At 46.9% G+C, this 24287-nt stretch overlaps 1 protein-coding gene across 11 annotated transcripts in view; it reads left to right on the top strand.

The window, feature by feature from the left end:
• Positions 1–24287, top strand: part of CDH23 (cadherin related 23) — a 522984-nt gene that overhangs the window by 64939 nt on the left and 433758 nt on the right. The window contains exon 1 of one of the 11 annotated variants that reach the window (XM_073353549.2): positions 20752–20836. The exons of the other annotated variants lie outside the window; for them this stretch is intronic. Coding sequence (XP_073209650.2) covers positions 20767–20836 — 70 coding nt within the window. The 5' untranslated portion in view covers positions 20752–20766. Of the gene's footprint in view, positions 1–20751; positions 20837–24287 lie in introns of those variants that run through there. 11 annotated transcript variants of the gene reach the window in all.

Below are 24287 nucleotides of genomic sequence, written 5' to 3'. Positions count from 1 at the left end.
TACGTTTGATTGACCGTATAAGTTAAAAAATTGGTTCCTTATGTCAGACTACTCATACACACTTATAGCTTTTGCATTAGCTGTAACCATTTGGGGGGAAAGATTGAGACAGAATTGTGAACAATGCAGTAAAAACATCTCCTCAGTTTGCAGCAGCTGTAAAAAAAAAAACAAACGTATGTGGGGGAGTGAATAATTGGTGTATCCATTTCTTAAAGATGTATTAATATTGCATTTTACACAAGGGGAAAAGATTTCAAACACTTGACCTTTAGTGGTTAGTAACTCAATTTTATTCCATTCATCTGTATTGCTTTGTCAAATTATTGCTCTTTTGAGTCTCATGTATTATACTGTGTAGGTTGTCTTTCCATGTGTGTGCAATTAGGAAGGTAATTCAGTCTTATTTTTCTCTTGTTTGTTTACTACTTGAATATGATCTATTTAAAAAAAAAGAATATTCAGCTAAAGGAATATGATGGGATGTGCTCCCCACACAGACCCTGAAGGGGTTAATATGGGCCTGAAAGGCCAATTATGGTGCCTGGCTGCACCTGGAGGAGGAGCCAGGCTTAACTGAACATGAAGCCAAGCTGGGCAGGAGCAGGCTGGTTAGTATAAAGCCAGGAAGTTGACAGCAGAAGGAGGCTGCAGGGGCCCAGGGGAGAAGCTGAAGTCACTCTCTGGGAGCGGGGAGGGGAGATGAAAACCCAACAGGGAAAAGAAGCCCTGGAATCCTAACCCTGGAAGAAGGGTTAACCCCAGAGGAGTTGTGGGGAAAGAGAGCCTGAGAAGGCAAGGTAGGAAGAAGCCAAAGGAAACAGCATCAAGGAAAGGGGACTGCATAGACCACGGCTGCTTGTTATAGGGTCCCTGGTCTGGAATCCAGTGTAGAAAGCAGACCTGGGTTCCTCTGCCACCCACTGGGAAGTGGCACAGTATTGTTGAAGATGTCAACCGGACAGCTGCTCTGGAAGGAGTTTGATTCCCCAGAAGGAGAGGACCATACAGTGACCTGGCCAAAGGACCGAGTCACAAAGAGGGAGCACCCTGAGTTCAGAGAGCAAGAGAGACCATGGGGTGCAAAACTGAAGGAGGGAGCACCAGATGGGAGAGAGCTAATCCCCAACCCCAGATGAAGCCACAAGGTGGCACCCTGTAGTGGGTGAACAAGGAGATATAGAATATTATGGATTATGCCATAATGCCATTATATAAATCTGCTACAGGCTCATCTTGAATACTGTTGATAAATTTTGGTCAGGTAATTTAAAACAAAACAAAACAAAAACAAAAAAAAACCCAGACCTAGCAGAAATGTAAAAGGCGCAGAGGAGGATAACAAATGATCCAGGCCCTGGAAGGGCGGGGCTTTCATGCAGGTAAAGACTAATGAGTTTGGAAAGGAGAGGAGAAGGAATAGGTATAGCAGAGAAATATAAAATGACCAGGGGTATACAGAAAATCAATCTGCTTTCTGGAATTTACCTTTTACCGTAATACAAGAGCAATGACATTTAATTAAATTTTAAACAGTTAAAAATAAGCACTTCTGTTTGCAGAGTTTTAACATGTGGAATTCAATGCAGCAGGATATTAAGGCAAATAGCTGAAAAAAGTAAGCAATGAGCCTTAAAAAGTATCAAATGTTCCTGACCCTGATTTCAGCAGGGTGTATGGGCATATCATATGCTTAACTTGAAGCATGGGGGTAGTCATATTGACTTCAAAGCAATCATGTGCTTGTGAATCTTGCTGAGGTCTGGGCATAACAGTATAATAACACCATGCATTTAGCTACACTTTAATGGTTGTTAGTGCATATCCTTCAGAGAATAAACTATTTAGGAAGAAATAGAAGACCAGGACAAAATTTCCTATTGTACAGTGAGATGCATTATGGGATTTAGACCTTCTTTCGAAGTTCCTGACACTGGCTGAAGTCTTGGGCAGTTCTGTGTAGCTAAGATCCCTGAGACCTAGCTCCTCAGCTGGTGTACGTAGGCCTAATTCCATTGAAATCACCCATCCAGACAACTAGAAAGTCCATGGACTTTGCAAGACTTTAATCACTCGGTGTCGCTGACAGTAAGCTGGCAACACACAAAGGAGAAGGTGGTCTATCACTTCTATCTTGGGGTCCAAGATCTTCCCCCTTTTATGCCACTGCTAGCATGTGTGGATCTAACCAGTGAAAGACAAAGATCAGCTTAGAATCGTCTTCCCACCGCAATGTCCCATTAAAGCAGCCTGTGTTGTCTGCAAGAGACACTTCTCTTGGCAGATGACTGAGCACAGCTCCCATAGGCCTAGACTAGAAGGGGTGCTCTCTTAAATTCCCCATACAGAGCTGCAATTGGTAGGACCATGAAAGTCAGAGTCTTGGACATGCTGTTGCACAAACATACAGAGCAAGTTCATCTAGGAGCTGGGGGGACTCAACTCACCAGTGAAACCCATCTGGATTTTCTGCTTGTCCAAATGGTGCATGCAGTAGAGCATGTCAGACTTGAGGTCTGATAATCTTCATAATATCTCAGCTTGACTCTGCTGAATTGCTTAAGGATGCAACTATGCAAGAGATTCCCCATGCAGACAGCACAGTCCTTCTGGTTATCAATTTTTACAGCTGTTTACTTGCAGTTTTGCTGGCATGAAAAGAGGGGAAAAATCTCCATGGCAGATATGAATTCTTCACTTTCCTGGAGAAATTGTCCCTGTGATTGGGACATTGTCTGCAGTCCTGTCAGGCACATAGCTGAGAAAGGCAGGTTATAGAAAGCAAATTGGCTAAAAGCTATTACCTTTTTACTTCTGTGGAATTGGAAAAATAGTCATAAATTAATCTTCCATTCCAAAGAGGAGAAGAAAAATAAAACTCCCAAACTGGTAAAGTCATAGCTTCAGAGGGGTAGCCATGTTAGTCTGGATCTGTAAAAGCGGCAGAGAGTCCTGTGGCACCTTATAGACAAATAGACTATTTTATTAGAGCATGAGCTTTCGTGGGTGAATACCCACTTCGTCAGATGCATGTAATGGAAATTTCCAGAGTAAATCTGCTATTGTGAACTGGTGGTGGTGTGGCTGATCTGGTTAGGTCCTGTGATGGTGTCGCTGGTGTAGATAGCAGATATAAAGGTTGCCATCCTGGGAGGCTTCTGGGTACATGTCTGTTGATCAGATCAACAGAGCCAGGCGTGTACCCAGAAGCCTCCTGCTGCAAGACAAGCCCAAGAAAGAAACCAACAGAACTCCACTGGCCACCACATACAGTCCTTAGCTAAAACTTCTCCAATGCATCATCAGTGATCTACAACCCATCCTGGACAATGATCCCTCACTTTCACAGGCCTTGGGAGGCAGGCAGGTCCTCGCCCACAGACAACCTGACAACCTGAGGCATATTCTCACCAGCAACTACACACCGCACCATAGTAATTCTAACTCAGGAACCAATCCATGCAACAAACCTTGATGCCAACTTTGCCCACATATCTACACCAGCGACACCATCACAGGACCTAACCAGATCAGCCACACCATCACCGGTTCATTCATCTGCATGTCCACCAATGTAATATATGCCATCACGTGCCAGCAATGCCCCTCTGTGCCCCAACCAGCAATGCCCCCATCAGCCAAACTGGACAGTCCCTACGTAAAAGGATAAATGGACACAAATCAGATATTAGGAATGGCAATATACAAAAACCTGTAGGAGAACACTTTAACCTCCCTGGACACACAATAGCAGATTTAAAGGTAACCAGCCTGCAGCAAAAAAACTTCCAGGACCAGACTTCAAAGAGAAACTGCTGAGCTTCAGTTCATTTGCAAAGTTGACACCATCCGCTCAGGATTCAACAAAGACTGTGAATGGCTAGCCAAAACAAAAGCAGTTTCTCCTCCCTTGGTGTTCACACCTCAACTGCTAGAAGAGGGTCTCATCCTCCCTGGTTGAACTAACCTTGTTATCCCTAGCCTGATTCTTGCTTGTATATTTATACCTGCCTCTGGAAATTTCCGTTACATGCATCCGACGAAGTGGGTATTCAGTCACGAAAGCCTATGCTCCAATACGTCTGTTAGCCTATAAGGTGCCACAGGACTCTTTGCCCCTAGTAAAGTCATAGTTTTCTTTGGGAGAGGAATAGGATGTTCTGATAATAGCTTTAAACTTCTGATGCTTCTTCCAAATGTACATACAGTCCTCTCCATGGGAGGCAGAAAAGGGTGGGGTAGGGATCTACAGAGCACGGGCCACTTCACAACAGTCTGGCAGACAGCAGTAGTGAGAAGAGGTTTCTCCTGGCAGATGGCAAGGGTGTTGTTGATATCTCAATTTTTTTAATAGGTGCTTTGTATTTAAGATTTTTTTCCTCCCCCTTATACCACCCTTCACATTGCTTGCTTTACACCTAACGGAAGAAGAGAGAATGTATTTTAGTCTGTTGCAGAGCAAGCATTTGACTTATCTTAAATACTTTTTGCTGGTTTGTGTTTCTTGATCTGATGAATAAGAGATGGTATCACAGTTCTGTCAGGTGGATTGTATGAATCTTAAAAGCTTTGGACTGTGGGCAGGTGTTCTAGGCCTGGTCTAATCAAATGGTGCCAGAATTTATGGTACTTTTTGTGACAATCAGGCCTCAAAAAATCTGGCACTTTTTCTGTTAGGAAAATCTTAATTTGTGCAGATATCCACTGTGTATGAGGAAGGTGGTGAGTCCTACAGCTTTGCCATTAACCTGCTGTGTGACGTCATCTCTCTATGCTTCTGTTTCCCTTCTCACCCTTTGTCTATCCCATCTGCATAGACTGGAAAACTCTTCATGACAGGGACTGTCTTTTGTTACATGTGTCTGTTGTATGGTGTCTAGTACAATGAGCCCTGATCTTGCCTGGAGTCTATGTGCTACTTGTAACAACTGGGGAAGTTGTTTTTATGACTGTGCAGGCCTTTATGTGTTTGGTTATGATGGGTTATTTGAAATGGAGTTAAATCAAAGGAGGTTGTAGATGGGGAAATCACAGGAAATGGAACAATGGCCATGATAAGACAGCCTCCGGTATCGTCCTTCAAAACAACTAAGGGTATGTCTACACTGCAATTAAAAACCTGTAGCTTGTCCATGCCAGTTGACTCAGGCTTGTGGGGCATGGGCTAAAAGGGCTGTTTAAGTAGTGTAGATATTTGGGCTTGGGCTGTAGCCTGGATGCTAGGACCCTGTGAAATGGGAGGGTCCCAGAGCTCAGGCTGCAGCCTGAGCCTGATCATGTACACTACAATTAAACAGCCCATTAGCCTGAGCCCCATGAGCCCGAACCCGAGCTCGATGGCATGGGGCTAGCTGCGGGTTTTTAATTGCAGCATAGACATACCCTTGTATAACAATGGCTGAGCCACCAATGGGGAAGAAGCTACCTGACAGACTCCAACCAGGCAAGAATAGTTTACTCTTCCCAGGGCTTAGGCCTGATATACACCTAAAACGTAGGTTGACCTAGGTACATCATGCAGGGGTGTGAGTGATGTCGTTAAGCTAACCTAAGCCCTGGTGTCGACACTGCTAAGCTGACAGAAGAATGGTTATTCCATGGACCTAGGGATAACGAGGTTAGTTCAACCAGGGAGGATGGTCCTCCTGAGGTGGTGAATTTACTAATGTGATGGAAAACTCTTCCATTGCTGTAGTGAGTGTCTACACTACAGTGGTGTAGCTGTGCTGCTGTAGTGCTTGTAATATAGACATACCTAAGCCTGGGATCAAAGGAGACCTACACCTCATAGACCATGTATCGGGGACGAGACATAGGTGTCCGTGTTTAGTGGCTGGAGTAACAGTCTGAGTCAGAGAGTCAAGCCAAGAGTCAGAAACAGATTTGAGGACTAGGGGCCAGGAGCAGGAACTGGGGGCAAGGCAAGAAGGCAGGTACCAGTGTAGCAGCCCGGCAGAGTCCAGTTGTGTGGACAACTTCCTGTGCCTCTCTTTTTAGCTTTAAATAGGAAGTCCTGACCAATCAGAGTTCACAGTGTTCCTCCAGTCAGGGCCAGGGAAGCTCTACTTGATGTAACTTCAACTTTCATGGTCTCTCCTGCTCAGTTGGTTAGTAACAAGCTGCTGGGTGAGAGCAGGGAGGCAAAAGTCAGCTGGGAACCCTGCAGACCCAGTTTCAAGATCTGCAGGGTCATGCCACAGTGAAAAAGGGAGGGGCTTTGAGTGAGCAAGGAGAGGCTGCCCACTGTGTGTTGTTAAAACACGGACAGGCTGGCAAAACTCACGTGGACCTAGAGATATAGATATTGTGAGCAGGGGCAGTCTGTTTCTCCCTGTTAGAGATGGAGTTGGCTGGGCTGAGTGGAACTTACAAAGGTGTAAATAATATCAACACAAGTAGACTGTCTATTGTTTTTACCCGTTTATTGTTTTTTGCTCGATATGCTTGTACCTTTTGAGGAAGCAATAAATAATGCTTTGCACGGGCACAGAAACAGCATCTTCGTAACAAACATATGCTGTCACAGGCGGCCAAAGGTAAACTCTTACAACCATGTTAGACCTGTGTTGTTCACATGGTTGGGAACCATGGCACTGCCGCCCAGAGATCTAGTCTGCGTTCCACCCAGAGCGAAGTGCAGGCAGACAGGTTTATCACATGAGTGATGCACTTAAGGGGCACTAAAAGGGGTCTAAGGCACAGTCCTCCCTGAAGCCATGAAACTACTGTAATACAAATAACTGGCTACTATCCTCTCTTTCTCACTCTTTACTTGTAGCTCAATATAAAACAATGTCATTATGAGCCTGAAATAACAGGGATCTGCACAGGCTGCATTTTAGAAGAATACCATCATATGAGAGAAAACTTTGGGGAAACTGCATGGGAACTATTGTGAGAGATATGGCAATTTCTTGAAAAATCCATGAAAACCCCTTTTTAATTAAGGTTAAGTAACTTGGAAGTCCATTGTATTAAAAATGTAAAGTTTTTATATATTATTGTGGAATTGTGTGTAAGGTCTCTAGGGGGGAGACTTGACCACTATAAACCCAGGTAAGTGTTATGAGCTTCAAGGGACTATTTGAAACAAGGTGCCAGACAAGAATGGACTTCTGGGACAAAGTTAAGTGGGTTTCCCAGGAAATCTGTAGGGGAAGGTGAATGGAAATGTACCACCCAAAGTTGTACAAAATCCCAGCTTTTTGAAGCTACAGCTTGAGGAGAGAACCATTGTCTGGCTGGTTACCTGTTCATGGTCTCTGAAGATCAAAGACCCAGACTGTATAAAGGAAAGGCTAACGTATGCATAGAGGTGCTTGTTCTGAGCTAAACACTGTTATGAACTTGTAAACCACAGAAAAAATCCTTGGTGGGAGAGAACTGACTCCTACCAGAGCCCTTGTTGAAGTTGGATGATCACTGGTAAGCTTATTAGAATGTGTGTATGTTCTTTTATTATTTTTAACGTGTTTTCTCTGTAATGCTTTCACCTTTAAGAAAAAATGTGCTTGCTTAGAGAGGGCTGTGTGGTACCATATAACTGTGGCAAATTAAGCTTTTTATAGCCCCTGAAAAGCAAGCAAAGCAGGCCTTCTTTTGCAGTCAGACTTGCTAGGGGAACTCACAATATAGGCAGGGAACTGTGCAGCCTGGAAAAAACCCTGGTCTGGAGGGGGAGAGGTGCAGGTCTCTGCCCAAGAGATGTGACTACTGAGAATCTGGGACCCTAGCGTGGGTGCCTTTGCTGGACCACAAGAGGGAAATACAGGTGCAGTTGCCCTGAACTGGAACAACTACTTCAGATAACCAAGATACTGTGACAAAGTTCCTCCTCTACCTTGGTGGGTCTTGCGCTTATTGCCGGATTTGCTCGCCTTGGAGCTTCACGGCAGCCCTTAGTTTGGCCGTTTTCGTGAACCCACAGTCCAGGTCAACTCCTCCTGTGTCTGACCAGGAGTTGGGAGGATTTGGGGGGAACCTACTCCGGGTTCCAGCCCAGGGCCGTGTGGAATGCAGCTGTCTAGAGTGCCTCCTGGAACAGCTGTGCGACAACTACAACTCCCTGAGCTACTTCCCCATGGCCTCCTCCCAACACTTTCTTTATCCTCACCATAGGACCTTCCTCCTGGTGTCTGATAATGCTTGTACTCTTCAGTCCTCCAACAGTATGCTTTCTTACTCTCAGCTCCTAGCGCCTCTTGCTCCTAGCTTCTCACACGCACACCACAAAGTGAAGTGAGCTCCTTTTTAAAACCCAGGTGCCCTGATTAGCCTGCCTTAATTGATTCTCGCAGCTTCTTGATTGGCTGCAGGTGTTCTAATCAGCCTGTCTGTCTTAATTGTCTCCAGAAGGTTCCTGATTGTTCTGGAATCTTCCCTGTTACCTTACCCAGGGAAAAGGGACCTACTTAGGCTGGGGCTAATATATCTGCCTTCTATTACTCTCCTGTAGCCATCCGGCTCGACCCTGTCACATATCCCCACCCTCTTCTCAACACTACGGGGTTGGGCAACTTGGGACATCAGGCAGTGTACTAGTGACAAGCCATCTGCATTGCCATGGTGGCTTCCAGCCTGGTGTTGTATGGTGAATTGGAAAGGTTGTAGGGACAGGAACCATCTGGTCATCCTTGCGTTCTTCTCTTTATTTCGCAGCATCCACTGGAGGGGTGCATGGTCGGTCACAAGGGTAAACTGTCGTCCCAGAAGGTAATAACTTAGTGTTTCCATGGCCCATTTCACAGCGAGGCACTCTCTTTCTACCATGGCATACTTCTGCTCTCTTGGGAGGAGTTTCCTGCTGAGGTAGAGGATTGGGTGTTCTTCATCTCCGACCATCTGCGATAGGACAGCTCCCAATCCTACTTCAGATGCATCTGTTTGTAAAATGAATTCTTTGTTGAAGTCTGGGGCTATAAGCATGGGGTTAATGCAGAGGGCTGTCCGTAGATCCATGAATGCTTTCTCTGCAGCATCTGTCCACTTCACCATGTCTGGACCCAGGGCTTTTATCAGGTCTGTCAGGGGACTTGCTCTGGTAGCAAAATGGGGAATAAATCGTTGGTAGTACCCCACCACACCCAGGAACGCCTGGACTTGCTTTTTCCGATTCGGCTGGGGCCAATTTTGGACAGCCTCTAGTTTGTTTAGTTGGGGCTTGACCATGCCCCTTCCTACAATATAGCCAAGGTATTTAGCCTCGGCAAGCCCTATAGCACACTTGGCTGGGTTGGCTGTGAGGCCAGCCCATCTTAGCGTGTCCAGAACCACTTCCACCTTTTCTAAGTGGGTTTCCCAGTCGGGGGTGTGAATAATCACATCATCCAGGTATGCCGCTGCATAACTGGTATGGTGCCTTAGGAGCTTGTCCACAAGATGCTGGAAGGTGGCAGGTGCCCCATGCAGTCCAAAAGGAAGAACAGTATATTGAAACAGACCCTCTGGTGTAGAGAATGCTGTCTTTTCTTTCGCATCTTTGGCAAAGGGAATCTGCCAGTATCACTTTGTTAAATCAAGGGTGGTCAAAAATCGGGCATTGCCCAGGTGGTCAACTAACTCATCGATACGGGGTATGGGGTACGCATCAAATTTGGATATCTCATTCAGCCGGTGAAAGTCATTACAAAACTTAGTGGTGCCATCGGGTTTGGGCACCAACACAAGTGGGCTTGACCATTGATTGTGGGACTCTTTGATGACTCCCAGCTCCAACATCCTTTTTACCTCTGCCTTGATCTCCTCCCTTTTTGCCACTGGGACCCAATAGGGCCTTAAAGTTACCTTTGCCCCAGGATCTGTGATAATGTGGTGATATGCTTCGGTGGTCCGACCTGGTTTGATTGAAAACACATCCTGGTATTGGTTGATCATCTCAGTTACCTCCTTCTTCTGGTTTGGTGTCAGATCAGTGGATATCCTGATCTCCTCCTGCATGTTATTTCCCTGGATTGAGGTCTCTTGGGCGACTATACACGCTTCTCGTTGGTGCCAAGGCTTTAAGAGGTTAATGTGATAAGTTTGTTCTTTTTTCCAGTGTCCTGGCTGCTGCACCTTGTAGGTTACTTCCCCCATGGGTTCAACCACCTCATAGGGCCCCTGCCATTGGGCCAAAAGCTTGCTTTCTGCCGTGGGTATCAACACCATCACCCGATCTCCTGGTTGGAACTGTCAGACTTTTGCCTGGCGATTGTAATGGGTTCGCTGGGCCTCCTGCGCCTTTTCCAAATGTTCCCGTACAATAGCGGTGACCCAGGCTCTCCGTTCTCGCAACTGCAACACATGGTCAATTATATTTCTCCCCTCATTGGGTTCCTCTTCCCAGATTTCTTTTGCAATATCTAGTATGCCACGGGGGTGGTGTCTGTATAATAATTCAAAGGGGGAAAACCCAGTTGAGGCCTGAGGTACCTCCCAGATTGCAAACATAAGGTAGGGTAGTAGGGTGTCCCAATTCTTCCCGTCCAGACTTACCACTTTCCTTATCATTGCCTTGAGGGTTCGGTTAAACCTTTCTACCAGCCCATCGGTTTGCGGATGATAGACTGAAATTCTCAGGGTATGTATATGGAGCAGCATACAGATGTCCTTCCTTAGCTTCGACGTAAATAGGGTACCTTGGTCTGTTAATATCTCCTTTGGTAGCCCTACTCGGGCAAAGATCCCCACCAACTCTTTAGCTATCCTTTTAGAGGCCGTGTTCCGCAGGGGGATGGCTTCTGGGTAGCAAGTAGCATAATCCAGAATGACAAGTATATATTGGTGGTCCCGGGCTGTCTTCTCCAGGGGTCCCACTAGGTCCATGGCTATTCGCTCGAAGGGGACCTCTATGGTGGAAGGGGTACTAACGGTGCCCTCAAGTGGGGACGGGGACTGTGCAGCTGACACTCCGGGCAGGGCGCACAGTACTTCCGCACTTCTTCATGTACTCCGGGTCAGAAGAATTGTCGCAAGACCCGTGCCAGGGCCTTCTCTACCCCCAAATGCCCCCCAAAAATATGACTATGGGCCAGACTTAACACAGCATTCTGGTGTTTTTGAGGTACTAGGATCTGCTGTACCTTCTGTCCCTGTACTGGTGCAACCCAGTATAAGAGATTCTTCTTCATTATGAAGTAGGGTCCTGGTCCCTGGGCTTTCGCTTCCATGGGGACCCCATCTATTTTGGTCACCTCCTTCCTAATGTTGTCATACCTTGGGTCTTCAGCCTGGTCCCGTCCAAAATTTCCTCTCCCGGAGTTAATCTGCCCGAGATCTAGGGGGCCAGTCTCTGTTGCCTCTACTGGTTCAGAGACATTAGGGTGTAGGTCAGACTCGGGTGCTTCTCCCTCCTGGGCGGCCTCCTTTTCAGCTGCTCGGGTCCGCCTACCTATGAGAGCGACCCTCTGGCTTTGGGCCAGTATTCGGGTTCTCAAGGCCTTAGCGGCCCTTCTTTCCCTTTTCGTCTTTCTACGCTGTCTGGGAGTGGAGAACAAATCTGGGGATATTTCAGAGAAGGCTGGGGGTTGACAGTCTACTGTGGATGCCTCACTACTTTCAGGGCTTCCCCCTTTCTCCAATTCCCCTACTGGGAGTAAGTCTCCAAACCCTGGGAAGTCCCTCCCTATGAGAACCGGGTATGGACGTTAAGGGATTACACCTGCTGCTACCTCAGTAGTGTTCCCCTGAATCTCAATTTTTACTGGGATGGTGGGGTAATAACCAACTGTCCTATGGACGCATGTTATCCCCGTATGCTTAGCCTACAGCAGCTGACTACGCTTCACGAGCTTCCCCGAGACAAGCATGATAGCACTCCCCGAATCAACCAGTGCTGTGGTCTCTACCCCATTTAGCTTCACTGGTCTGGTGTACATATGTGGGGTTAGTGAGACCCCCACAAGGTGGATTAGGGAGCATGGGTCTGCCCAGTTCCCCAGGTTACACTGCATAGGCTCCTCGGCATTGGGTCACTGTGCAGCTGTGTGTCCCCACTCCCCCCAGGTGTAACATCTGTATGGAGCCCTAGGCATTCCGCGGTCTCTTGGTTTGGGCAGTCTAACATCACGATCCTCTTTCCCGTCAGTGCTCCGACTCTTTGTGGCTTCTGGTGGGCCTTCAGCCCCTCTCTTTCCACCTGGGCTCTCCTGGTGGCCCAGTCACCTGAGCTCTAGGGCTTGGTGCTGCTAGTTTAACCCAAGGTGCTTCTTCCTTAACTGGTCGGGGCAGCTCCCTCGCCATCCTTCACCTTTCTACCAGCGCGACAACCTCGTTGTAGGTGGAGGGTTCGTTCTGGCTTACCCAGGCGCAAAGGTCTGGCGGTAGTCCTCTCATGTACCGGTTGATGACCAGAACCTCTAGTACCTCCTCCGGACTCCGGGACTCAGTTCGTAACCATTTTCGTGCGAGATGGATGAGGTCATATAATTGGGACCGCGGGGTTTTGTTTTCCTGGTACCTCCACTCATGATATCACTGGGCCCGCACTGTGGTTGTTACCCCAGATCTGGCCAGGATCTCTGCTTTCAGCTGGGGGTTGTCTGTCGCAGCTCAGGCAAATCATCGTAGGCCTTCTGGGCCTCCCCACACAGGAATGGAGCAAGGATGCCAGACCACTGTTCTTGGGGCCAAGCCTCCCGCAGGGCTGTCCTCTCAAAGGCCAGGAAGTATGCCTCTACATCATCCTCCCGCGTCATTTTCTGCAGCCAGTTGCTGGCCCGCATGATCTGCGTCCCATCATGGCTGCGGTTCAGCTCTGTAAGGGCCTTTACCTGGTTTACTAGTTCCTGCAATATAGCCCGGTCTTGAGCAGCCTGGTCCATCAGCAGGCGATTAGTCTCTTGCTGCAGCCGCACTGCCTCCTGTTGGGTGGCTGCCTGGACACGGGTAGCCTCCTGTTGGGCAGCCGTGGCTTGTATCAGTGCCCGCACTACCTCCTCCATTGTGGTGAAAAAAAAATAAAATAGACCCTCTCCTCCCTTTCCCCCCCACAACATCCTCCTTCTTCCGCCACGCTGTGGACACCAAATCCCACTTCTTACACCAGTTGTGACAAAGTTCCTCTACCTTGGTGGATCTTGCACTTATTGCCGGATTTGCTCGCCGTGGAGCTTCACGGCAGCCCTTAGTTTAGCCGTTTTCGTGAACCCACAGTCCAGGTCAACTCCTCCTGTGTCTGACCAGGAGTTGGGAGGTTTGGGGGGAACCCGGGCCCGCCCTCTACTCCGGGTTCCAGCCCAGGGCCGTGTGGAATGCAGCTGTCTAGAGTGCCTCCTGGAACAGCTGTGCAACAGCTACAAGTCCCTGAGTTACTTCCCCATGGCCTCCTCCCAACACCTTCTTTATCCTCACCATAGGACCTTCCTCCTGGTGTCTGATAATGCTTGTACGCCTCAGACCTCCAACAGTATGCTTTCTCACTCTCAGCTCCTAGCGCCTCTTGCTCCCAGCTTCTCACATGCACACCACAAACTGAAGTGAGCTCCTTTTAAAACCCAGGTGCCCTGATTAGCCTGCCTTAATTGATTCTCGGAGCTGCTTGATTGGCTGCAGGTGTTCTTATCCGCCTGTCTGTCTTAATTGTCTCCAGAAGGTTCCTGATTGTTCTGGAACTTCCCTGTTACCTTACCCAGGGAAAAGGGACCTACTTAGGTTGGGGCTAATATATCCTGTAGCCATCTGGCCCAACCCTGTCACAATACTTACTGCTGCATCTTGTCTTGCTGTCGAGTGTGGGAGTACTAGACTGAGTACACCCTATCCTCCTTGTGGAGATAGGATGCACTGTCTTTGTTTGCTGTATAAATGGTAATTAAATATTAATATGGGGATGCTTCCCATAAACTCCCAGCATAATGTTACCCCCCCCCCCCTGCTTCCAGGGAATTTAAGCAGATCACGTTTCCCTGGAGCCCTAGATTAGCTGGGACAGTGCCAAGTGAGGGGACAGTTTCTTGAACAGGAACACATCTTCCAGCCCTTCCTCCTGGGTTCCACTTCCCCTGGCAGCACAGGAGCAGTTGTCCAGAGCCACTGGGGTGATATAATCAGGCACAGCTCCTCAAGAATTCTCCACAAATTGTATATGTGTTCGATAGAACAGCAGCGGTATTGCTATCTTGATAGGTCACCAATTTAATTTTCTAGGGACTCTTCGACACTGCACAGTAAAACACTAAGGGTTGCCATTTGCTCAGAACTTTAACCCTCCTCCTCTCCATTGTTTGACTGATTTGTAAACAATGGCACTGTTCCAGTCACTCTGATCTAGAAGAGACTCTTCCTTCCCAAGATTTATCTGATTCCTTCTGTACTTTGCAGCACCCTTTTCACAGGGAATACCAAGATAATCAAATCATCCAGAATTTAGTCCTTGTGGTTTGCATTTTCATGTATTCTCTTATTGAGACTGAGCTGAGAACACCAAACTCTGCCAGCTCAGTGCTTCTGTTGGTTTAATTAGCAATCCAGAGGAGAGAGCTTGCTGTCCAGGTCTTCTCTACAAAATGCCTATTATTTTGGTATCCAAGCACTAAAACCACTATTCTCAGTGGGCACCTGGATGTAAAGCTGACCTGAGAGAATCTCTAAAAATGGATGTTTTTTGGTTCTCAGAAACTTATGATGACTCTAGATACAGGCAGTGATTTAATAATGGCACAAGTGGTTTGTTGATTTTCATAGTTATCCACAATGCCTCTTATCGCTGATAATCTCTGAGTCATCCAAACCAAACAGAGAGCCATAAATGGCCTTCAGCCCAACCAGAGCCCCTCCTCCCGACATCAGCTGGAATTCCACATGTAAACAGAGGGTCAGATTGTGTTCCTTGCTGTCTAAAGCAGGCATCTGCTTAGAGACACTTTCCTTAAGTCACTCTCTGAGCATCCTCTTAGTTGTGTAATTAAATGTTTTAGTAGTGTGACTCTTTGTGGGAATTGTTTTGAGAAATAACAAAATAAATATTTTGCTGAATTGACTGGAGAGCGGCAGTTATGATTACAAGTGATGGTTACAAGGGGCTCGGCTGTGCAATCCGCTTCTCCAGTCGTGTTCTCATCCCTTTATCTATTAAACCCGCTGTGTTATAAAGGCAGAAGTGGCCCCAGGTGGCAGGATAATAGCATCTTTAATTGTGCTCTGAATGAGATTAACTTCTTATCTGGCAGTTTGACATCTTTATTATTATTATTAATGTGTGAATAACATGTTGGTATTTTGATAAACTCTGCGCTGGCAAATATTTTCTCTTTGTTTCAATGTATCAGTTACTTCCTTAGTTGTCCCAAGCTGGATTCTAAGCCTGCCTCAGAGAATAGAACTGGGTTTAGCTAACACTTCTCTTTTTCTTTCCTTTTTTTAATCTCATGGCTCCTATTGCTCCTGCCATTGTTCCTCAGAGAGGTGGAGGTGCTGGCGTTGAGAGCCCCAGTGGTTGTAGCATAGCAATGCTAGAATTTCTGAGCCTAAGAAAAGGAAGTCATGGTAAATGTGCTCCTGGTTGGCTGAAACATCAGAGAGAGGCGTTCACGCTCCCTGCCATTAGAGCTGGCTGATCGTTTTAGAACAGCGACGCTGGTGGGACTGCGGATTCAGGGCACCACTGTGGTGGTGACTTGAATGGGATACTGGCTGCAGATCTCCACAGTCACCAGTGGTACAGACGATGCTGGCTGAATCATCACGGCTATCATACATGGTACGTTGGCAGCAATGTGGATAGAACAGTGGAGACTGCAACATCAGCACAATAGCGAATGTCCGAGAAGGGACTGGATAGAGGGAAAGAGGATTGTGCTGTGGCTTGCAATGGGTGGCCAGGCCAGGGCCGTTGGCGTGTGTGCATCCTACTCAAACCAGTGTTGCTACTTAACTAGCTGTTTAATAGAATGACAAGGTCAATAATGCCTTTGCCTCTGTGAGCTTTAGCCAATATCTCTATCAAAACCAACATTAATTTTCAGTAATTAGGAGCTGCTGCTAATGAATGTCACAACTAATTAACTCCTCTGTAACTCAGGCAAGGAGCAGATCACATGCCCAGCATCTGAGAATGAGAATCTGGCTCTTATCTGCGTTTCCTTCATCTCTGCCATGCTTTCATTTATCACTTGCCTGCTCTCTGCATCCATTCATTCTATGAAGACAATTCTGTGCCCACGTGTGAACTCTCTGCTCTGTGTATGTGTGCGTGCATTTCTACGTTGCTTCAGTGGCAGGTTTGGGAAGGGTGGGGAGGAACTTCATTGAACCGCTGCATGCTGCAGACTGCAGATGTTGCCTGGTTCAATCTGAAAAGAATTAGTGATTTTGCAGTTGATCAGGTGAAGCAAGAATGGCTGGAGGGCAGGAGGAGAGGGGGAAGCTGTAAAAAGGACTTCATATGTTGCTGCATTTAAGAGAGAGCTGGCCAGCTGTGAATCAACAGTGCTTGACAAAACAAAATTAATGCAAAGGAGATGAGGACAGGCAAGCCTGCTGGATGTCACTGTAACTATAGAGCTAAAAAGTTAGCTCTCTGCAAGTGGTTCAGGGAAGCTTCTCCCCAAAACTGCGACTGCAATAAGAACCATATGGGATGGGGAAAGAATTGGGAGTTCTCAGCAAAAAGCATGGGGGGAAAGGTGGAAATGGCTCTGAAGGGGAGTTTTGGCAAAGTAATTTATTCTTCTCCTCACTGGGAGCTCTTGAGGAATATTTTGAAGTCCTGCACATATATTCTGTGTTGCCCTCCCTACCCTGTGCTCAAACTAGTGTCTGATGAAAAGGCAGAGAAACTGGTTTGGAAAATGTTCAAAGCAGGAGATGACAAAACAGCCTGCCTGTACCTGGGCACATTAGGTGATGGTGGCTTTTACCGGGACTCCTTTTCTCCTTCTAACTCCTTACAATGGCATCTCTATCATGAAATTATATGGCTGGGCTTTTATCTTCTGACAAGAGCAGGGCAACCATTGGCAAGCCATGATGTGGGAATTTTGCATATATTTTTATGATTCCAGTAGGCACCTCAAGTTTCCCTCAGTGCTTGGTGTTGCTGTGCACAGGGAGTGTAAAGAGCACCTCATGTTTCCTGCTTTGTCATATAATTGTGTGGGGTGATCTGACTAGATTATTAAGGGCCAACTGGGACCCTACAGAGTCAATGGACACCCCAAAAACTGAATAATTGATACCTATCAATGTGAGGCTCCCAGCTTACCTGGGTGGAGCACACCTGAACACTGGCTATGTCTACGCTACAGAGTTTACAGTGGCACAGCTGGGGATTAGGGTTGATATAACTATATCTTTCAAGGATGTGGATTTTTCACACCCCTGAGAGATGCAGCTATGTTGAGGTAAATTCCCAGTGTAGATGAGCCCTAAGACAAGGGGACGGAGACAGAGAAAGAAATCCAAGATGGTCCCTACAGCATCATGACTCAAGGGAATCCATACAGGCCTATGCTGGGGCTACATCTTAACCTTTGCTTCTCTATGATAACCTAAGGACTTCCCGATGATGTACTCCAATTGACTGTGTTAAACCCTACTCTGTTTTGAAAAGGCTGCATGGAGTTGCTGCAAATACTTTCCGAGGTTCATTGATCCCTAAAGAGGGTAAAAGACTGTACAGGAGCCTATCTCAGTTGGACTTGCTGGCAGAACTCCTGGGGAGAAACAAGAGTGCTGGATCTCAGAGGCTCCGTCTTGGAGGTGCTGAAGCCGTGAGATCTGGCACACTGAAGCACAGGCTGTTAAATAGCACAGATTCTGTAGATCCAAACACACATCCACAAATAGTCTTTGGAATTTGTAGTGAACGAGCTCAACCAGTGTCTGCACCCCGTTTGTGTTTCCTTTCTGCTGAGCATGTTGGCAGGGCCAGTCCATGAATACTGCAGAATATTCATGGAAAGCACATTTCAAATTGATAGTCATAACTTTTTGCACTGGAAATCAGAGTCTCTGGTTCATCCACTCAGGGAACAGGACCATACCATATGAATGAATGGTACCAAATTTTGAAACCAACTGCTCCCCAAAGAGATACAGGGGTCAAGAATTATTCAGAGAGTATTTGACAAATAATTCGGACAATATGGTTGAGACAGTTGTAGTCTGTTTGCAGACAGTTTGCCAACAGAGAGACAGAGTCAAAATGAATTGAGTAAATTATTCGTTACAGTTTATTTACCTTGTTCTAACCACTGTACTGCTGCTTAGTCCTCTCCTGTGTCTGAAGGAGGCTGTCCTGGAGCAGAAGGGTGAGCAATACTTGCATTGCCATTACAGTTTGAAATTTACTTTGAGAAGGTTAGCAGAGCTGTACATTGAGTTGTCTGACGAATTTCCGTAACTGACGTCCTTGTCCTTGTGCCTCCTCAAAAGCCGGAAAATAGATAGATTTTTCAGTGTGCCTATGCCCTGAATATCACCACATTCAGGCCGTTTTGGACCAAAATGGGGAATGAGTTCTAAACGCAAGAGCCCCTCATGGAAAATGGCCTGCCAAAAGTGGCTTTCTTTTTGCAATCCTAGCCCTTGGGCTCTGGTGGTTTTGCTGGAGTGCATCTTGGTCCTTGGTATCATGTCACATGTACTTAACCTTGGAATGTGCAGTAGGTTGCTAGGTCCCAAGAAGCAGTATGCCAGTTGCCTCCAACCATCACACTCCTTGTAAGGCCCCCAGACACCTGGCCTTCTTGACCTACTCCTCATCAGCCATCATGCTCCCAGTGACCTAAAACTCTCCTCAGCAGGGAGAAAAGAGCAGCAGCAGGCTGACCCTTAGCAGATCTATCACATTATGCTCTGCTGCCCTAAGACAGCTTCTGAAAACATGAGGCTAATTGCTCTACTGTTCAACACAAATGATGTGATATTGTCTAGGGAGAGAGGCAGGTTCTCACCTGGGCAGGTTCCAAACCATTTAGGCTTTTATAGGTTGAAAGCAACACACTAAACCCACATGAAAATTAAGGTTTCCCTCGGGGGTTGGCCATGGCCAGCGAACATGTTTTTAAATGTGTTCAGTCCTGTCTATGCCTGCCTGTGAAATGTTAGTTAAAATATGTTGACTAACACTTTTAAAACACTGTTTTTCCTTGTCTAGATACGGTCTATGGAGGTGATTAGGAAGCTCAGAGAGCAGCCTAGAATTATGGAGGCATGTCCCTGACTGCTGGGCTTGTTGGTATAAGCTCATGTTTCACAAGCCTGTTCCTTTCCAGAATAAAATCTGCAGGGGTGCCATACTATGGTCTCAGTCCTGAGTGCAAGTGTGTAACCATGTTGCCTGGAGACTAGTGTGAGTCAAACTTGAGTTAGACGTGTGCATAGTCTAGGAGCAGAGGGTTTGCCTTACCAGAACAAATCACGGGTCCATCAAGTCTGGGGTCTGCTCTGGCAGAGTCCAACACTGCTTCTTTTAGAAGAAGAAAACCCACTAAAATGCACTTAGCGGATTGTGCTGATCTCTGCAGGTGATCAGCTTCAACCTCTCAAGTATGAAATCTGAACGCTCTTATCTAGATCAGTTGTTGACCGTGTGATTATGCAGCTTTTTTTAAAAAAAAAAGGCAAAAAGAAATCCAGCCACAGGCTGCATCAACGCCAAGATTTGTTCCCTAAAATGTCACACTGCTACAGTCACAGTCAGTAGTGATAGCAATAGTGAGGCTACTAATGTGGACTGGGCTCCAGGTCACTGCATGTGTTTTAACTACCATGTTGATACACCTTACTGAGAGCAGGTCTAGACAACTTAGTAATTAAAACCCTGCCACCTTGTCTGATCTAGAGCTCCCACTGATGGGAAAATGTAGGAAAAAAAGGCCTAGTGCAGGTCAGGCCACAGTGTGTGATCTGGGGCACGGTTCGGACTATGGGGTGTGTGCAGAGCAGGTACTGTAACTCCCATGTGTGGACACTGAGCACAATCTAAAAGGCACTGACTTTGCATTAATGTAGTCCCGTTTGAAGGGGACCACACTAATGCGAACTAGGAACCTTATAAAAAGAACAGGAGGACTTGTGGCACCTTAGAGACTAACAAATTTATTAGAGCATAAGCTTTCGTGAGCTGCAGCTCGTGCCCACAGTGTCCACATGGGGGAGTCACAGCACAGCATGTTAGCATGTACTGCTATGGGTGCCCCTATAGTCTGACCTGTGGGGCAACGTAGACCTGCCTTTGGTTTCCTTTCATGGTGAATTCCTTAGGATGATGTCTTTCCAAAATTCACCTAAGCTTCTATTGCATCTCTTGGTTTTGGGAATCTCAGTGTCAGTCACAAATGCAAAAATTCTGAGATTACAGAGGTGGCAAATAACGAACTACAAGCACCCAATGGTTATGCCATAAAGCTTATGCTCTAATAAATTTGTTAGTCTCTAAGGTGCCAGTCTCCTGTAAATAGTAGCATGTGTGAGCATCTTGCCTGATGCATCAAATGCCCTGTGGAAATCAGTGTCTCATCCTTGGAAATACAGAGTTTGTAAAAACTTACACCAACAGAAGGCAGAGCACAGTAGCTGGCAGCATGCCCCTGCCTTTCCACCAGCCTGCTGACACTCTCTTTGCTTGGGGGAGTGGCGGATGAGAAAGTTTCTTTGCACTTAGTACCCAGGAAAAGTGACCTTCAGGCAGAGTAGTTCTTTGGAAAAACTTCCCCATCCGTGACAGATTTGACTATAAATCTCTAGTATTAATGCCCCGGTTCCCAAGGTCTGTCATCCTGCATGCCAGCTAGGCACGCAAGTTGCTCGAAAACAACATACTGATTCATCAGTCATTTCTGAGACATGTCGGATCCTGTTGCTGCTACCAGGAGGTTGAAGGAAGACTGCAAGCTGTGTTTATCTGTGTGTGCAGGTGAGATAGAAGGCTGCCTTGGGGTTGCAACCCCAGAGAGAAGAAATAACAGGGTGTACCTGTGCACTGGGAAAATTATAACTGTAAAGCAAGAAAATCTGCCTTAATATAAGAAAAGCCAATTTGTACAAGGTTTTGATGCACTCATCTTTCACCTTTGGAGTCCTAGCTCGTCATAATAAGAGGCTAAGGTTTGAAACATTGGAGGAGAGCTTTGTGTGTCTTTCAGAATTGAAGTGGCAGGATTGAGGCACAGCAATTCTGAAGTACACATGCATAACTGCCTGAAGGAAGTGTGTACACCACTTCACGCTATACCCGGCTCTAATCAGTGCTAGTGTCAATCTCTCCCTTTTGATTTGTCCTCAGAACTTTCAAGCCACAGGGATGCTGCTGCTTCCATACATTTGTCTTTTTCTTTGTTGTGTGGTCAATAGGATGCTACATGGGTTTCCTCCTGTGAGGGTCACCATGTTGCATTAGAGGCAGTCATGGGCTGAGTAGCCTGCCAGGCTCCTTCAGTTAAGACTCAATTGTATTTGAACCAGAAAGCTTTTTTTTTTTTCTTTCAAAAATGCCTTTGTGAAGAATTTCTCTAAAAAGGAAGAGAGGAATGGAAGCATTTTCCTGTTGAAGATGGAAAGAATAAGGTTGATTGCAAAACAGATGCAGTGAGGGTATCTGTTTTATTTGTATAGGCATTAAGAAAGTTATGAATCTCTTGCAGTTCTTTCTGCTAAGAAAATCCTTTCTTTATTCCCTTCTCATTCACTGCTGGTTAATAGGGCTTATTACTAGTCTTTAATAATGATAGTGATAATCTCAGGCTTCACACCAAATCTGAGAAAATTTCGGAGGTGCCGAGGCAATAGTGCTCTCTTCCTTCTCACAAGGACAAGGGCCAGAATCAAGAGGTTTCAACCATTCACCTTTTTGCAGTGCTCCATACCTTAGCTACCTCATACTAAAATGATTGTCCTTTAATGGCAGGGAGGAAGGAAAAGGGGTGTGTTTCATGTTGATGAAAAGGGAGCGATAACCGGCTAGAATGAGGCACTGTACAGGCAGGCAATGGGTAAGCTTCTTTTACATTGGGTGAGGCCTCAATCCTCCCTGTTGCGGGGCGACGACTCACTGCTGCGGCGCCTCCTGCTGGTTGTCCAGGGAATTAGCTCTTTTCAGCCAGGAGCGCTCTCCATTGGTCGGTGTCTCGCCTGCCGCTGGCCCTGTGTTCGTCCTGGGCCCCGGTGCCCTTCCAGCTTAGGGCTCTGCCCCCGGCAGTACCACCTCAGTCTGGGTCCCCCGTTCCCAGGGGAACCCCCAACCCCCTATCCTTCCCTTGCCTCAGTGGCTACTGTCAGTCATCGTCTAGCCCCCGCTCTCTGGCACAGACTGTAGTCTGTACCACTCATCATCGGCAAGGGGGGTCGGACCAGCTGCCTCTGTCTAAGTCTGGGCTGCTCCTCTGCAGCCTTAGTACCCTTTTGTGGGCCTTTACCTTGGCCTGCAGCCTGGGACTCTGCTAGGCTGGAGCTCCCCAGCTCCCTCTGCCCTTCCCCAGCACCACTCTGTCCTAGATACCCTCCTCAGCTTCCCAGGCAGCCAGGTCCTCCTCTCTCCATGCAGCTAGAGAGAGTGTCTCTCCTTCTGGCCCATTACCCTCTTATAAGGGCCAGCTGGGCCCTAATTACACAGGCTACAGGTTTCCCAAACAGCCCAGCTTTTTCCCTCTCAGCCCTCTCCCAGGGCTGTTTTAAACCCTTCAAGGCATGGTGGGGGGACCACCCCGCCACACTCCCATGAAGCAGTAACATAAACAGAATACCAGCAGGGGCTATGGACAGGCTGAGCCTGCCATGTTTATTTCACTTGTGATCCTGTCACAATCATAAGCCCAGGTCTCCAGAGATGAAAGGTTAGTGCATTAATGTACTGCACCATTTAGTCTCCTGCCAGTGCTTCCTGCCCTCCAGCAATAAAAATCCTGAAGGGGACCTGATAGCAGTCTTCAAATATGTTGAGGACTGTGATCAATTGTTTTCTATGTCCACTGGAGGTAGGACAAGAAATAGTGGGCTTGGTCTGCAGCAAGGGATATTTAAATTTGATATTAGGAAAAACTTTCTAACTATAAGGGTGGTGGTTGTTGTCCTTTGTGACTGAAGATGGTGCTGATGATGGTATTCCATCTAGAGAATAGTGTGGTTGTTGTGGCTAAAAAGACTGATGCACGAGTGGCGGTCCCTCCCACATGAAGTGTGTAGGTAGCTCGATGCCGAGGAAGGGAGTACGGTCTATGCCTGCTGAGTCTGACACTGTGCCTCAAGATCCATACGGCAGTTAATCTTGAACTGGGTAATCCCAATGTTGACTACTGCTCACCAGCCTGATCTATCTGTGGCTGACTCCCCCCCAGCTGTCAACGTCAATGTTGCACTCTTTCACATTCTGTTTCAGTGTGTCCTTGAAATATTTCTTCTGACTGCGTCGTATGCAGTTGACCACTTTCAGATTGCCATACAGCAAATGCCATGGTGATCTGGTGTTGTCTCTCATGCCTGGAATGAAGTCAGATAGACCTAGTGGCCAGAGCAAGAGTTGGGAGTCAGGCCGAGTCAGGTACTGGGAGGTCAGAGTCCAAGACAGTCCAGAGGGCAAACAGAGAATCAGGCAACAGGAGACAGGCAAGGTCAGTTTACCAGGAGATCAGGGTCAGGCGCTAGGTTGCAGACAGAAATTGAAGAGAAAAGCCAAGGACAAACCCCGGGGTCAGAAGTTGGAGTCTAGGGTCTGTTGTGAGCAGGGTCTAGAGTGGACACAGGCAAGCAGTCTGTGTTGCTCAGACAGCTTCCTGTCAAGGCTTCCTAGTCTAAGTACTGGTACCAGCCCTACAAGGGCCCACCACTCAGGTCTTGCTGGGCTGTACTTCCTTCCAAGCTGAGCCTCATAGGGTCCTCTCATGGGAATCCAGTCTAAGCCTCTAATAGCGATGTGGTGGCATCAGCAGCACAGAATTCCCATGGTCCGAGGTTCTAGCCCTGCAGGTTCTTACATCATCCATCCTCAACACATGACCAGCCTAGCGTAACTGTGATGCGATAAGAATGGTTTCAATCTCTGTGGCATGACTACATTCCAGAACCTCATTATTGGTACTTTTATCCTGCCATTTGATGCAGAGTATGGCATGCAGGTGTCACAAGAAGTAGTTAAGCTCTGGAATAGACTTCCAAAGTAGTCTGTGGAGTTCCCATTACTGGAGGCTTGTAAGCACATGTTGGAAAAACACCTGTTAAGAATGGTCTAGGTTTACTTGGTCCTTCCCCAGCACAGGGAACTAGACTTGATGATTTTTCTAGATCTCTTCCAGCCCTGTGTTTCTATGAACCTCATGCAAACAAAGACTCAGTCCAGTGGAGTACTGTGACATGAACAGGCAAAAACATGAAAA

The sequence above is a fragment of the Lepidochelys kempii genome, chromosome 7 (genome assembly GCF_965140285.1).
Source record: "Lepidochelys kempii isolate rLepKem1 chromosome 7, rLepKem1.hap1, whole genome shotgun sequence".
NCBI classification, from domain to species: Eukaryota; Metazoa; Chordata; order Testudines; family Cheloniidae; genus Lepidochelys; species Lepidochelys kempii.
Note: the sequence above shows the minus strand (reverse complement) of the source record. Positions and strands in the feature narration are given on the sequence as shown.